At 41.2% G+C, this 13,536-nt stretch overlaps 2 protein-coding genes across 5 annotated transcripts in view; one reads left to right on the top strand and one right to left on the bottom strand.

Moving 5' to 3' along the window:
- Nucleotides 1-5,470, bottom strand: part of Tmem68 (transmembrane protein 68) — a 35,087-nt gene extending 29,617 nt beyond the window's left edge. For all 4 annotated transcript variants that reach the window (XR_003849536.1, XM_008833082.3, XM_017798132.2 and 1 more), the window contains exon 1: nucleotides 5,335-5,470. The gene's annotated coding sequence lies outside the window, so the exon portion shown is untranslated. The remainder of the gene's footprint in view (nucleotides 1-5,334) is intronic.
- A 50-nt stretch (nucleotides 5,471-5,520) lies between these two features.
- Tgs1 (trimethylguanosine synthase 1) overlaps nucleotides 5,521-13,536 on the top strand; it is a 42,578-nt gene continuing 34,562 nt past the window's right edge. Inside the window, exons 1-2 of the mRNA XM_008833080.3 lie at nucleotides 5,521-5,755; nucleotides 12,534-12,598. Of these exons, the coding sequence (XP_008831302.1) occupies nucleotides 5,652-5,755; nucleotides 12,534-12,598 (169 nt within the window). The 5' untranslated portion in view covers nucleotides 5,521-5,651. The remainder of the gene's footprint in view (nucleotides 5,756-12,533; nucleotides 12,599-13,536) is intronic.

The raw sequence follows: 13,536 nt of genomic DNA, 5'->3' as shown, positions 1-13,536 counted from the left end.
GTGTATTAGTTACTTTTCTCATCGCTGCAATCAAATACCTGACAAAAGCAACTTAAGGTAAGAAGGGTTTATTTTGGTTCACAGTTCAAAGCAGTGCAGTGAATCACAGCAGGGGAGGCATGTCATCCAGCAAGGCTTGGTCCTGAGCACCAAACAGGAAGCAGAGAAAGCAGCACACCAATGATCAGCATGCCTTCTCCCTTTTCCCTTTCTATTCAGCCCCAAACCCCAATTCCTTATTCAGTCAACCCTCTCTGGAAATGACACAGCAAAAGGTGTCACTAGTGCCTTAGGTAATTCTTAATCAAATCAAGTTGACAATAGAAAAAACTATTATATTAGTCAACCCACTATCAAGAGTTAAATCATGACCAGGCATGGTGCGTGCACACCTTTAACCTCAGAACTACAGAGGCAGGGAGGGGCAGGAGGATCTCTGTGAGTTTGAGGCCAGCCAGGGTTATACACTGAGACCTTGTCTCAAAAAACAAACAAAAGAAAATAAAGGAATTGAATATAATTTACCAAAGTTTGATCATTTAAAATAAAACAAATTGTTACCTTCAGAAATCAGCTCAGTAGTTTCTCAAGAAGTTAAACATAGTGTTACTATATGACCCAACAATTCTACTCCTAGAGTATGCCCAAGAAGACTGAAAACACATATTCACACAAAAACCTGTGCAGATATTCATGAAGTGGATCAGTTCAGATGTCTATCAACTGATGAGTGGATTTTTAAAATGATATATTCATATAACTAATACAATATATTCAGCCATAGAATAGAGTCATGCTACAACATGGTTAAGCCTAAAATGGTATATTAGAAGGGGAAAAAATACAGACAGATGGACACATAGTGCATGTCCACTGATATGTCATACCCAAAATAGGCTAATCCAAAAAGGCAGGAAAAGTAGTCAGGGGTTGCGTGAGAGGAAAATGAAAGTGACATCAGCTAATGAAGCAGAAGTATCTTTGGAATAATGAAATATTCTAAAATTAGTATGATGATTGTACAGTCTTGTAAATACTAAAAATCATGAAGCTACACACTGTAAAACGATGGTCAGTGTAACAGTGAATTATAGCTCAGTATGTTTGAGATGTTTAAACACTTTGTGTCTTTATTAAATTTACACAATTTGTGACTTTTAATATAGATTAAAAGAAACTCTGCCTAGGCCCAACCAACAGTTTGAAGTTTTGACGGTTACTGCTTAATACAACTGACCATAATAATCTAGACTCATTTACAGTTTTTAATGGTATGTAACATCTTACGATTTTATGGCTTTCTTTAGTATCTCCTCCAGAAAACCAGGAATGGAGTTACGGAGTAGAATAGTAAGAGAATGGTACTAGACATATGGAAGGTCAATCATCCACAAAGCATACGTTCTAAGATCACAGGCAGATACCCCAAGCTGAGGATAGTACAAAGTTCATACAGGTTAGGGATCACTAATCCAAACTGCTCCAAAATCCTGAATGCCACCAAGTAGAAAATTCCACACTTGATCTCACAACCTCACACAATGAGTGACAGTGAAACTGCAGGCACAACAACATTATACAAAATTACCTCCAGCTATGTGCACAATGTACATATGAAACTTACATGAGATGTTTCACATATGAAAGAACAAACCTAGGAATAACTTTAACAAAGAAAGTGAATAACCTCCACAAAGGAAAGTATAAAACAGTGATGAAAGAAACTGACAAAATGAAAACATGGGAAAACATTCCATTGTGCTTGTGGATTAGAAGAATATTGTTTAAATGTGCACACTGCCCAAAATAATGTATTGATTTAAAGCAATTTCAATAAATATCAAAGACATTCTTCAGAAAATTAAAAAGTTATTCACAGAACTAGAATAATCCCAAAGTTCATAAGGAAACACAAAAGACCTCAAATAGTCAAAGCACTCCAGAGCAACAGGAACAAAGCTGAGGTTATTACCATATCTGACTTCAAAGCAGACTAGTGGAGCCAAACAGGAAATCTAAAAACAAATTCACCACATTTTCACAACCAATTTATTTTCAGCAAAGGTAGCAAGTATTATTAGAAAAAGGAAAGTCTCAATAAACAGTGCTGAGAAAGCTGGGTACGTACATGAAGAAACTAGACCCCTGTCTCTCACTACGTACAAGAAAATCAACTCAAAATTGACCAAAGACTCAAAGACAACACTTTACTGCTTAGGAGTAAAAGACAAAAATGCAGGGAAAACTATGCCCCCAAAGCACAGGCAACAAAAGCAAAAACTGACAATGGGAAAAATTATTTGTAAACTCTTTATCCAATAACACATTTATTTCTAAAATATATTGACCTCAAAAGGCTCCACAGCAAAAAGAAGTCCAAATTATTCAATTAAAAGGAGAACTAATGGGGCTGGAGAGATGGCTCAGCAGTTAAGAGCACTGGCTGCTTCTGGGGAGGACCCGGGTACTGGTCAATTCCCAGCACCCATATAGTGGCTAATAGCCATCTTTAACTCCAGTTCCACAAGATCCAACTCCCTCTTCTGACATCTGCCAGCACTGCATGGCATAGGTCCACTTACATTCAGGCAATATACTCATACACCTAAATTAAAAACAAGAGAAAACTATTTTCTTAAAAAGAGGACTAATGGCTTGAATGACCTTTCCTCAGGAGACTACACAAATGGCAAAAAACCGCACGAAAAAGTGTTCACTATCACTGTGATAGTTGATCTTGATTGTCAGTGTGACAGGATCTAGAATCACCTAAGAAACAAACCTTGGAAATGTCTATGAAGAACTCTTTTTGGTTAGGTTAACTGAGGTGGTTAGACTCACCCTAAATGTGGGTGGCACTGTTCTATAGGCTGGGGTCCAGGGCAAAGGAGAAAGGGAGCTGAGTAGCAGCTTTCACAGCTCTCCGCTTCCTGACTATGGATGCCATGTGACCTGCAGCCACAAGCTCCTTCAACCATGGCTTTCCTGCACTGATGGGCTGTACCCTCAAACTGTAAGCCAAAATAAACCCTTCCTTAAAGTTGCTTTTGTCAAGTATTTTATTACAGCAACAAGACAGTAACTGATAAAATCACCAAAATAATCACAAAAAAGGATAAAAACCACATTATCATCTCATTTTCTTTAGAATGCCTATTAGCAAAAGATTAAAAAAAAAAAAAAGCTGGGTTGGGATGTAAGTGGTATGTGGCATGTGCTAAGTGTATTAGAGGTTTGCTTAGGTGCCTGAGGATCTGGCATCAAAACAAACAAGAATAATAAAAGCCAGTGAGAATGCAGACTAAAGGAAACTCTTGTGTAGTGTTGGTGGAAATGTTAATTAGTACAGCCATCACAGAAACAATATGAAGTTTCCTGGGAGAAACTAAAAATAGAACCAAAACCCTGCTACTGGGTAAATATCCAAAAGAAATGAAAGGTGTGTGTTGAAGAGGCATCTGCAAAGCAACATTTACTGCAGCCACTGTTCACAACAGCCGGGATATGGAACCAACCTAGGAGCCCCTAACTAGTGGAAGTTAGTTTATGTCAAGGACATAGAAAAGGGGCTGAAGAGGCAGCTCAGGGGTTAAGAGCACTTGCTGTTGTTCCAGAGGACCCAGGTTTGACTCCCAGCACCCAGATGGCAACTCTGTCACCCTCTTGTGGCCTTCACGAGCACTACATGCATACCAGTAAACATACTAGCAATCAAAACACTTGTACAAATACAAATTTAAGAACTACTTAAAAAAAGACATAGAAGACTGTGGCTACCAGAGCTCGGGAAGAACGCAGGGGAAGGGAGGATGCAGAGGGCACAGACACAGCCAACAAGGAGGAATTCACTTTCACCATGCCAAAGCACAGTAGGAAAACTATGGTTGACAAAAACTGAGTATTTCTAATAGCTACGAGAACATTATGGGTGTTCCCAACACAAAGAAATGATATATCTGAGATGGCAGATGTATCACTTCCTCTAGTCTAATCATGAATACTCACTGTACACATGCATTGAAATGCCACCCTGTACCCCATGAATATGTACAATACTAGGCATAAAGCTTTTTTAAAATTACATTATCATGTGTGCATGTCTGTGTGTGTGTGTGTGTGTGTGTACAGAGAAGCACGTGCCATGGCATAATGCATTCCTGTGGAGGTCAGAGGACAACAGCAGGAGTCAGTTATCCTTCTATCCTGTGGGGTCTAGGGATCAAATTCAGGTCATCAGGCTTGGTGGGCAAGTAGCTTTGCCCACTGAAGCCCCACCTTCGCCTAGTCACTCATCCCAATATTATAATACATACTTAAATGGATGTATCTGCAACTGCAGTACTCTTGTCTCATTAAATGCCTAAATTCAGCACATCTTTTGCCTCAAAGTACAGCAGCAGTAAGGATATAGGAATAAGCATTTTCTTTGAAATTTAAGTTATTTCCATCCACTCATAAATGTGGTCCAATACAAATAAGCATTCTAAATGTCTGAATTTTAACTCGGGTTCTTATATAACCTTTAGAAAGTAACAATGACATTTCAGTACTAAGAGTACAAATTAAGTTAAGTAAGTCCTCAATGATGCAACAACTGTCAAGTCTAAACTTGCTTAGCTTTTTAGGAAGCAACCTGGCCAGTCTCAAGGAACATTACACGCCTTTATTCCAATATAGCAATGCGGTTACAGTTTTTTACATCCTACTTACGTGCACGTGTATATTTTTTTCTAACTAGTTAGTAGTAACCTGGCCAGTCTCAAGGAACATTACACGCCTTTATTCCAATATAGCAATGGGGTTACAGTTTTTTACATCCTACTTACGAGCACGTGTATATTTTTTTCTAACTAGTTAGTAGCTTGAACCTGTTTTACAGGCAGAAAAACGCGGCCACCGAGACAGCGTGGCGTCTACAAGGTCTGTAACGACTCAAACTATTTAAGAGGACCACGAAAGGTTTGATGGCTTCCTTTGGTCCTTTCTGCCCCATCGGGTGGTTACGGCTGTTCCACCCCCATTTTACAGATGATCCAGATGCCGTTCCAAGAGGCTGTCACTTGTCAGGTCACAGGGATACAGGCAGGACGCCCAGACAGCGCCATGGCCCGTCCCAGCATCCCACACCTCCCTCCCGCTTCCATCCGAGGACCCTCAGGGCTGGGAGGTCACTGGGCCGGCGAGACCCTCGCCTCACCAGCTAGGAAAGCGCGGCGGGGCGGAGGTTCGGGACCTGCGGCGGGCGGAGAGCCTGGCCAGGCCGCGCAGAGGCCACGGGGACCTGGAGCTGCCAACGCTCCGTACGCAGGGGAGGTCGAAATGGGCCCGACGCACCTGGCGCGGAAGGAACTGGGCGGCGGGTCAAGACGTCGCCAGCTCCCGCGGCTGGACTGCAGACAGACGGGAACCTCAGGCACAGCCGCTTTCCGCTGAGCTCTATGAGGAAGTCGCCCGGGCGCTGGGAGGGTAACACCGCCCTGCCCCTTCCGGTGTTCGCCGCAGCCTCTTCCGGTGGCGCGCCTGGCGGGCCCGGGCTCCAGTGTTCCGGGGCGAGTTCCTAGTCTCGTGTGGCTGGCAGGCCTCCGGGTCTCCACTCGCCCGGAAGAGGCACAGAGCGGCTGCGGACGCCGGAGCGGCCTCGGGGAGACAAAATGTGCTGCGAGAAGTGGAACCACGTGGCCGAGATGGTGCTCTTCGTCGCAGACCACGAGGAGGACTGCAGGATCCAGTGCCTCTGCTCCAGGGCTTTTGTGGAGTGAGTAGCGACGCGCCTGCCTGGTACCTTTCCCGGAATGCTCCCGGAGCTGCAGACTGCCTTTCTTCCCACACCTTAGCTACGCTGGGCAAGTGATGGTTAAGGAACTCGGAAGCCCTCAGGCGTCACGGAATGGCCACCCACTGCACTATTAAGTGGAAGATTCATTCTAATTTTGATGAAAAAATGCGGTAGCTGATATACATGTTATTTCGTGCTTGTAAATAAGGAGAGATCTCAAAATTAAATGAGTCCGGTGTGGTGGCGAGCGCCTGTAATCTTAGCACTTAGGCGGCTGAGGGAGAAGGATTGGAAGTTCGAGACCAGCCTGACCTATACCTAGCAAGACCCCATGTAAGGAAAAAATAAGATGAGGGTGAATGAGGTGTGTAATAGGTGTGACAAATACGGTGAAGGTAGTGAAGGTTCAAAATTGAGTAACGTTATGCAGAGCATTTCTTTTCAGACTTTAAAATCTTCCCAAACCAAATGCGCAAGCTGGAACGTCTAATATTGTGTGAATTATGTCTAGAAAATGTGTATTTACCCCAATCTCACATGCTTCCTGTTACGTCCAGATCTTTGTGAAAGTGGTTTTTATAGTTTAATGTAGTAGAATTTAAGTTTAGAGGAATTTCTTTTGATTGTGTGTTTTTAGGAAGAAATCTGAAAATTAATCTCAAAAGAAAGGCCATGTTAAATATAATGTAAAAAATACCATTCCTGTTGTAATCGAGCATGCATTTATTCAGGAAGCGTTTTGTGCCCCTAGGAATCAGGTAAGCTAGTAGGCAATGATGTATAAGATGGAAACAGTCTTCACTGAGTTTACTTTCTAGCAAAGGAGATCGCTACTGCATTAAGATAGCTTGTTACACAGTTCCTGGATTACAGTTATGGAGAGTACTCTGTAGTGCTTTGGTAATGATCTGTGACAGGATAGAAAGACAACGAAAACCGTGGGGCCCTGGGAAGGGAATGGAACTTCTCCCGAGTCTGAGTGAGGTCTTTTGTCAGCTGAGAGTCAAGAATTCTCACGTGGTTAATAAAATCTACTGTGAAGATTGTTTACATGGAGACAATATGCCTTTACTACAGCAACATCTGAGATAAGAACCTTCAGATAGGGCCTTGTGTGGCCAGGTGTGATGATGCTCACCTTTAATCCCAGCAGTGGGGAGGCAGAGGCAGGCAGACCACCATGAGAGCAAGGCCAGCCTAGTCTACATATGAGGTGCAGGCCAGCTGGGACTTCAGGGAAACCCTTTCTCAAAAAGCCAAAAAATATTAACAATTAAAATAGGGAGACAAGATGGCTCAGCAGGTAAAGGTGCTTGCCACCAAGCCATCCATCCATGGCACATGTGTGCCCACACACACACACACACAAATAAGTAAAAGAACGTTAAAATAGCAGTGAGCTATGTTGAAGACCTAAGTATTTATGGCCTTACTCATTTCCTAGATGTAAACTTGAAATTTTCTAGGAATCTCACAAGACTTTTGTTTACAGTAAAAATATCTTAACTTCCTATACAACCCTTGCTTGTTACCTAGGGTTTTACCTTACCAGTTATAATCCTGTCAGTCTTCTGGAGCTGCTCTGTAATCTCATTTGAGTTTCTTAGCAACCTATTGAGATATTACTTCAGAGACCACCAAATTGTATATATGCCTACTATTAAGACACACAAGGCCTGTACCCATGTGGACTCTTTCATAAGCGCTCCTCTGTTTTTACCTTTTATGCTTCATTTTATGTTCAAACTATCTCCTAAACTGCAACTCTGCTTCCTAAGAATATTTCTTGCTATAAAGTCGAGAATTCTGGCTTCACCTGAGTGGCTGTCTCTTAAAAAGTCCTGAGGCTGCTTGCGGGCAGATTGTTTTTGCAGCTCCCACTCTACTGCTACGGACATAACCTTTCTCTAAGGATCACAAAGGTTTCTTTGGAGAAATAGCCTTGGGAAGAGGTTTGAAGAAATAAATGGGAGAAGTTTGAATGGAAGGAAGCATTCCTAGCAAGCTGAACTCTGTACAGCCTGTTAAAGAAAGTGTGAAACTGAACAAAATGACTGGGAAAGAAACATACTGAATTAGGCAGGGCCAGAACCTGTGGGATGTTGTAGACTGTAGACGGCCCTGAATTTACGATGGTTATACCAGATGCCTTATTGGTGGTTAAGATCTGATTTTTCCATGAAATGACAAGGTTGCAGAATCTCTCCTTAAAAGATAGGAAAGAGCATAATGTAACCAATATTTTGTTTCAAAGGATAGTATTTCAGTATAGAGAAATAGTAATATTCTAAGATGCACTTCAAGTTCCTGTACATTGTAGGAAGAAAATATAATTTAAAAATTATGAAGATCTTTCAAATAATCAGTGCAGTGGCTCTGTGATAGTATGAAAAAGTATTTTGTGTTCTGTCAGATATAAAGTACTTACACTGGATGTAAAAAATGTGTTTCTTGGATTAGCTATGTTTATTGTCAGCTGTAGACCTTGGGCAAGTTAACTCTTCGCTCTACATTTGAAACAGAGGTTAGAAGACTCCTGCCTCTTCTGCCTCCTCTCCTCCTCTTGTATTTTTGCAACATATGGAATTGAATCTAAGGCTTGTGATCACTATGCAAGTGCTGTACCTTCAAGCCACATCCTTAGCCATGTTTCTCTCAGTTCTGACTCTGTAATTCTTGGGAATGTGGATCCCTTAGGGTTGATACATCTAGTTGTGTTAAGAAGCAGATGCCATTGTAGTATATATAGGTCACGGATGAGATTTATTAGTAGCAAAGCTTCGATGGTTAAAGGAGAGGGTATGCAGGGAAGCTAGAAAAGCCATTATCTAGTTCTCACACGTCAATGTGATGGTATGATAGTGGGATGATGATGCCCCCTAAATGTCAATGCATCAGTCCCATAACCCATGAGTATATTATGTTCCATGCCTGTCCTAGTTTGTTTCTTCATTGCTGTGACAAAATACTCTGACCAATACTAACTTGGAGAGGAAAGGCTTTATTTAGCTTACATCTCCCGGGTCACAGTTCAGCAGGAAGCCCAAGGTAGGAACTCAGGACAAGAACCTGGAATCAGGAGCTGGAGCACAAACCATGCAGGAACACTGCTTACTGGCTTGTTCCCCTGGCCCCTGCTCAGCCTGCTTTCTTATGCAACACAGGCCCACCTGCCCAGGGATGGCACCACCCACAGTGGGCTGGGCCCTCCCACATCACTCAACAATCGAACAGATGCCCCACAGCCATGGCCACAGGCCAGTCCTATGAAAGCATTTCCCCAGTTGAGGCTTCCTCAACCCAAGTGTGTCAAGTTGACACTAAAGTTATCCAGCACAGTGCCAAAAGGGAATTAAGTTAAAGATGGAATTAAGTTTGATAATCAGTTCATCTTAAAATACGGAGATTATCCAGGTGTGGTAGTCCACACCTTTAGTCCCAGCACTTGGGAGGCTTGTGAGTTCGAGGCCAGCCTGGTCTACATAGTGAGTTCCAGGCCAGCAGGGACTACAGGGAGACCCTGTCTCCAAAAGACCCCCCCCAAAAAAATGTAGATTATAGGACTGGAGAGACAGCTCAGCAGTTAAGAGCACTGGCAGCTCTCGCAGAGGTTCCAGGTTCAGTTCTCAGCACCCACATGGTGGCAAACAACTTTCCATAACTCCAGTTCTAGGGGAATCTGATGCCCTCTTTGGGTGCACTTATATACATGCAGACAATACACTCATACACATGAAATAAAAATAATAAAGTTTAAAAATGAAGATTATGCTTATTTGGGTGTATCCAAAGGAATACCACCCTGCAACACCCTGACTTAGCCCAGTGAGACCTATTTTGGAATTATTTCTACAACTGATAATCTCTAGAAGATGATAAGTCAGTATCATTTTTCAGCCATGAAACTTGAATAATTTGTCACAAAAGCAATAAAAAACTAATGCAGGTGAATATTATTATAACTGAGTTTGGGCTAAATAAAATTCTAATGTTCCCACAGCTGGTTGAAAACCAGAAAAAAAAAAAAAAATCTTGTGTGCTTCGAATAAAACATAGGCTATGCCAAAATGATAGGGTTACCGTTTTTTGTTATAAAGTTTCTTAAGAGTTGTATCCAACTCTTCAGAGATTCTTCAGAGGATGGTGTGATAAGAATAGGAAGTAGGAATTGGCTAGGCAGTTAAGGGTAAAAAGACCCCAAAGAAAAGTACCCAGTTTCTTGGCTAAAAGTCATGTCCTTAGGCCTCTCAGCAACATACTCTGTTCCAAAGGCCAAAAATGTTGAAAATATTTGGGAGCTTTCATCGCTAGGCAGTTGGTGTGATAATAATAGGAAGTAGGAATTGGCTAGGCAGTTAAGGGTAAAAAGACTCCAAAGAAAAGTACCCAGTTTCTTGGCTAAAAGTCATATCCTTAGGCCTCTCAGCAACATACTCTGTTCCAAGGCCAAAACTGTCAAAAGTATTTGGGAGCTTTTATCTAATCCCTAAAAGATTTTAGGGTTACCTCTTCAGAAGGGGGAATGCTAGAGTAGCAAAAAGCCCCATTAAAAAAAAGAAAAAGAAAAAAAGAGTTGTATTTCATTGCTGTTTGGTTTTGCTTTTCATAGTCTTTACTCTTGCCAGTGGGAGCCCCTTCAGGGTGGCTCTTCTTGACTGTGTGCTGTATCTCACATTCCCTTGATACAACAAGATAACTCAGACTATATTTTCAGTTCATTGGCTTCTATTCTCCAAGGTAGCTTCATTCTTTTAGTGGAAGCTTACCTCAGTTTCTTTTCCATTGCTGTGATAAAAATACTTTTGAATCCAGAAGGCAGAAGCAGGTGGATCTGGTCTACCTAGTGAGTTTTAGGCCAGCCAGGGCTGCACAGTGAGACCTTGTCTTAAAGGAGAAAGGACTTATTTGAGCTCACAGTTCCAGGCTGTCATCCATCATGGCAAGAAAGTCACAATGGCAGGAGTTGAACGAGCTGGTCACATTAAGTCCACAGTCAGAAAAAAAAGAGCAGTTAATGCATGCATGCAAGTGTTCAACCCCCTTTCTACACTTACACCTGCCAGAATTCCCACACTAGGGAAGGGTGCCACCCACAGTAGGCATGTGTTTTCCACATTAATTAATGTAATTAAGATAATCCCTCACAGATATTCTCAGAGGCCCTTTTCCCAGCTGATTCTAGATCATGTCAAAACTAGCCATTGACAGTTAAAACTAGCCATTACAGTACTTAAAACCCAAAAGCTTAAAAAAAAACAAAACCAAAAGCTGCAAAAGTTGTGTGCTCATTGTATTTCTGTTTCTACACCCTCCCAGGAGACAGCAGTATTTATACGTATTGTAATACACAAATTTGCATGCATATATTCATTTAAGTTTGTTTTTGTTGTGGTGTTTTTTGTTTTGTTTTGTTTTACTTTGGTGTTTTTGAGACTGGCTGGCCTCAATCTCAGAGATCCGCCTGCCTCTGCCTCCCAAGTGCTGGGATTAAAGGCATGTGCCACCACAGCTGATTCATTTAAGCTTCTTTTATACTTGCTTAATTCCTTGGAATTCTTTGTTGCCTTCCCGGCTGTCAGAAGATGTCTTATATACACTATGTTCTTAAGTAACCTCCCTCACCAAGGAAAAGCTTGACTATCTTCCTCAATCTATTTCCTTATTTTCCCAGTGTAACCAGAATGACAATCCCACTGGACCTCTCCATCTGATACCTTAGTGTCCCGTATTCTTAAGTGCTGATGGACGAAACACTGATGCCTGTATATGACTCCCACTCCCTCTCTTATCCACAGTGACTCTGTTCTTGGTGGATAGCGGAGCTAGTAGATGTTGCCAAAGCACATTTGCCCTTCATCCCCTCCCTGTTCTCTGTGGGAGTCTTTGTCCACTTTATGTTGTCTAAAGTATCCCTTCAGAAGCAGGAGGATAGTAAATAGATAAAGTACACAAGAATTTTATTTTGTGAAATTTATTAAAGTCCATCAGAAATTTAGTGTTAGAGCCATGGTGGTTCATGCCTATAATGCTAGCATTTAGGATACTGAAGCAGGAAGACTTCAAGTTCAAGTCCAGCCGTGGCTGCATGGTGAGGCCATATCAAAGAAAAGGGGCAAGGGGAGGTAGTATTTACAGCTCACAAGTTTATAGTTACAGTGGAGTTTATTTTGTCAAACTTATGCATAAAACAATACTGATAGAAAAATCTTATAAGTGTTCTGTTAGGATTTTTTTAGTAAGGAAATTTCCAATCATAGTAGTTAAAGAAAAAAATTGGAAGTAGACATCCAAAAGAAACGTTTAATAATAAGAACTTCATTGTTCATACTACCTTTGCATAGACCATGGACACTTGGTCAGCTGGATAGTAGGTAGTCCCTATGTTTGCAAATAGTCTAAGGTATGCGTGGAGCTTTATATGTGGGTAAGCTAAATCTTCTACTATTAAGATATACTCAAGTGTTACAAGAAAATTTAGAAAATACTTCATTGTTTATGTATAATAAAAAATATCAGTCTTCCTCCAGTACCCAGAAGTGCTAGCATGTGTAAGGAACTGCTACGTTGCTTATACTTTACAAGTCCATGGAAAACATTTGGTTTCCTCTGTTATAGAAATGTATTTCCAGGTTGTTTTTCTGTTTCTTAACCTTTTTGTTCTAATCTTAACCTCTAATCTGTGCATTGTTCCGCCTTTTTTCTCTACAGGTTTATAATTCAACTTATTCTAATATGGATTATGTAATTTGCTTCACAGGGATCGAAAATTGTACCACTTGGGATTAAAAGGCTACTATGTCAAAGGCAGTGGCGATAATACAGGTAATACCATATAAAACTACATAGCCCTTTTGGGGGGAAAAATTAATACATTAATTTATATTTAATTTGTTGTAATGTATTTGCTAGCATAAAATGGTGAATAGCAAATGAACCTATAATCATAGACACTCAGCATGGTTCTAGAATCTCCATCAAAGCTCATCTTTTATTTTCCTGTAGCTCCTGTGTGGCATTGTTAAGGACTTTGCCATGTGTAGCATTCCTTCCTGAGTTATAACCATTTGGCCTGCAGTTGAAGTTCAAAAAGCAGAGAACATGTAGTCTCTTTGTCCAGGCAGAATCAGGATAAATTCTAAGTGAACAGTCACAGTCTTGCCTGAATACAGAGGCTGCCATCTCATCTGCGTTACCTTTCCCAAATGAAGAGAATTTGGTCTGTATTTGAGCTTCACTTTCAACTCTCTTGGACGTCTCTATCCCGTTCATCTTTCCACATAAGTTTGTTATGTGGAAAATGGACAGAACTGCAGCATGGAATTAGAAGCTGGAGACAACCCCAGTACAGTCTGTCATAGCTGCCTTTGAAAATGCTTTAACTTTGACAAAGACATGGCACCAGTTCACTGCTCTGCTGTACAAATAAGGTTTCTATAAGCACTGAGTTCCTGTTGCACCTAAGACATGTTATCATGAGAGGAGCATAAAACTTCATGGTTCATCTTTTATAAGTTTATTGAGTAGAATGGTGGATGTAATGCCCTTACTATGTACATAGGTGCCTTTCTTCCTCATTTAAGAGTCTTTTTGGTAGAATTTACCCACATGAGATGTCTCCCATCTTGGTCTCCATTTCCAGTGTGGAAAATTCACGGTTCTGTTGCCTAAATCATGAAGTGGTTGGAGTGGTTTTTTACATCGATTTTTTTTTTTTTTTTTTTTTTTTTTTTTTTTTTTGTTTTTTTCTTTTTTCCCCCCCC

This window comes from Nannospalax galili, unplaced genomic scaffold, assembly GCF_000622305.1.
Source record: "Nannospalax galili isolate Female #2095 unplaced genomic scaffold, S.galili_v1.0 scaffold476, whole genome shotgun sequence".
NCBI classification, from domain to species: Eukaryota; Metazoa; Chordata; class Mammalia; order Rodentia; family Spalacidae; genus Nannospalax; species Nannospalax galili.
The sequence above is the reverse complement of the archived record's forward strand: the minus strand, read 5'-3'. Positions and strand labels throughout refer to the sequence as shown.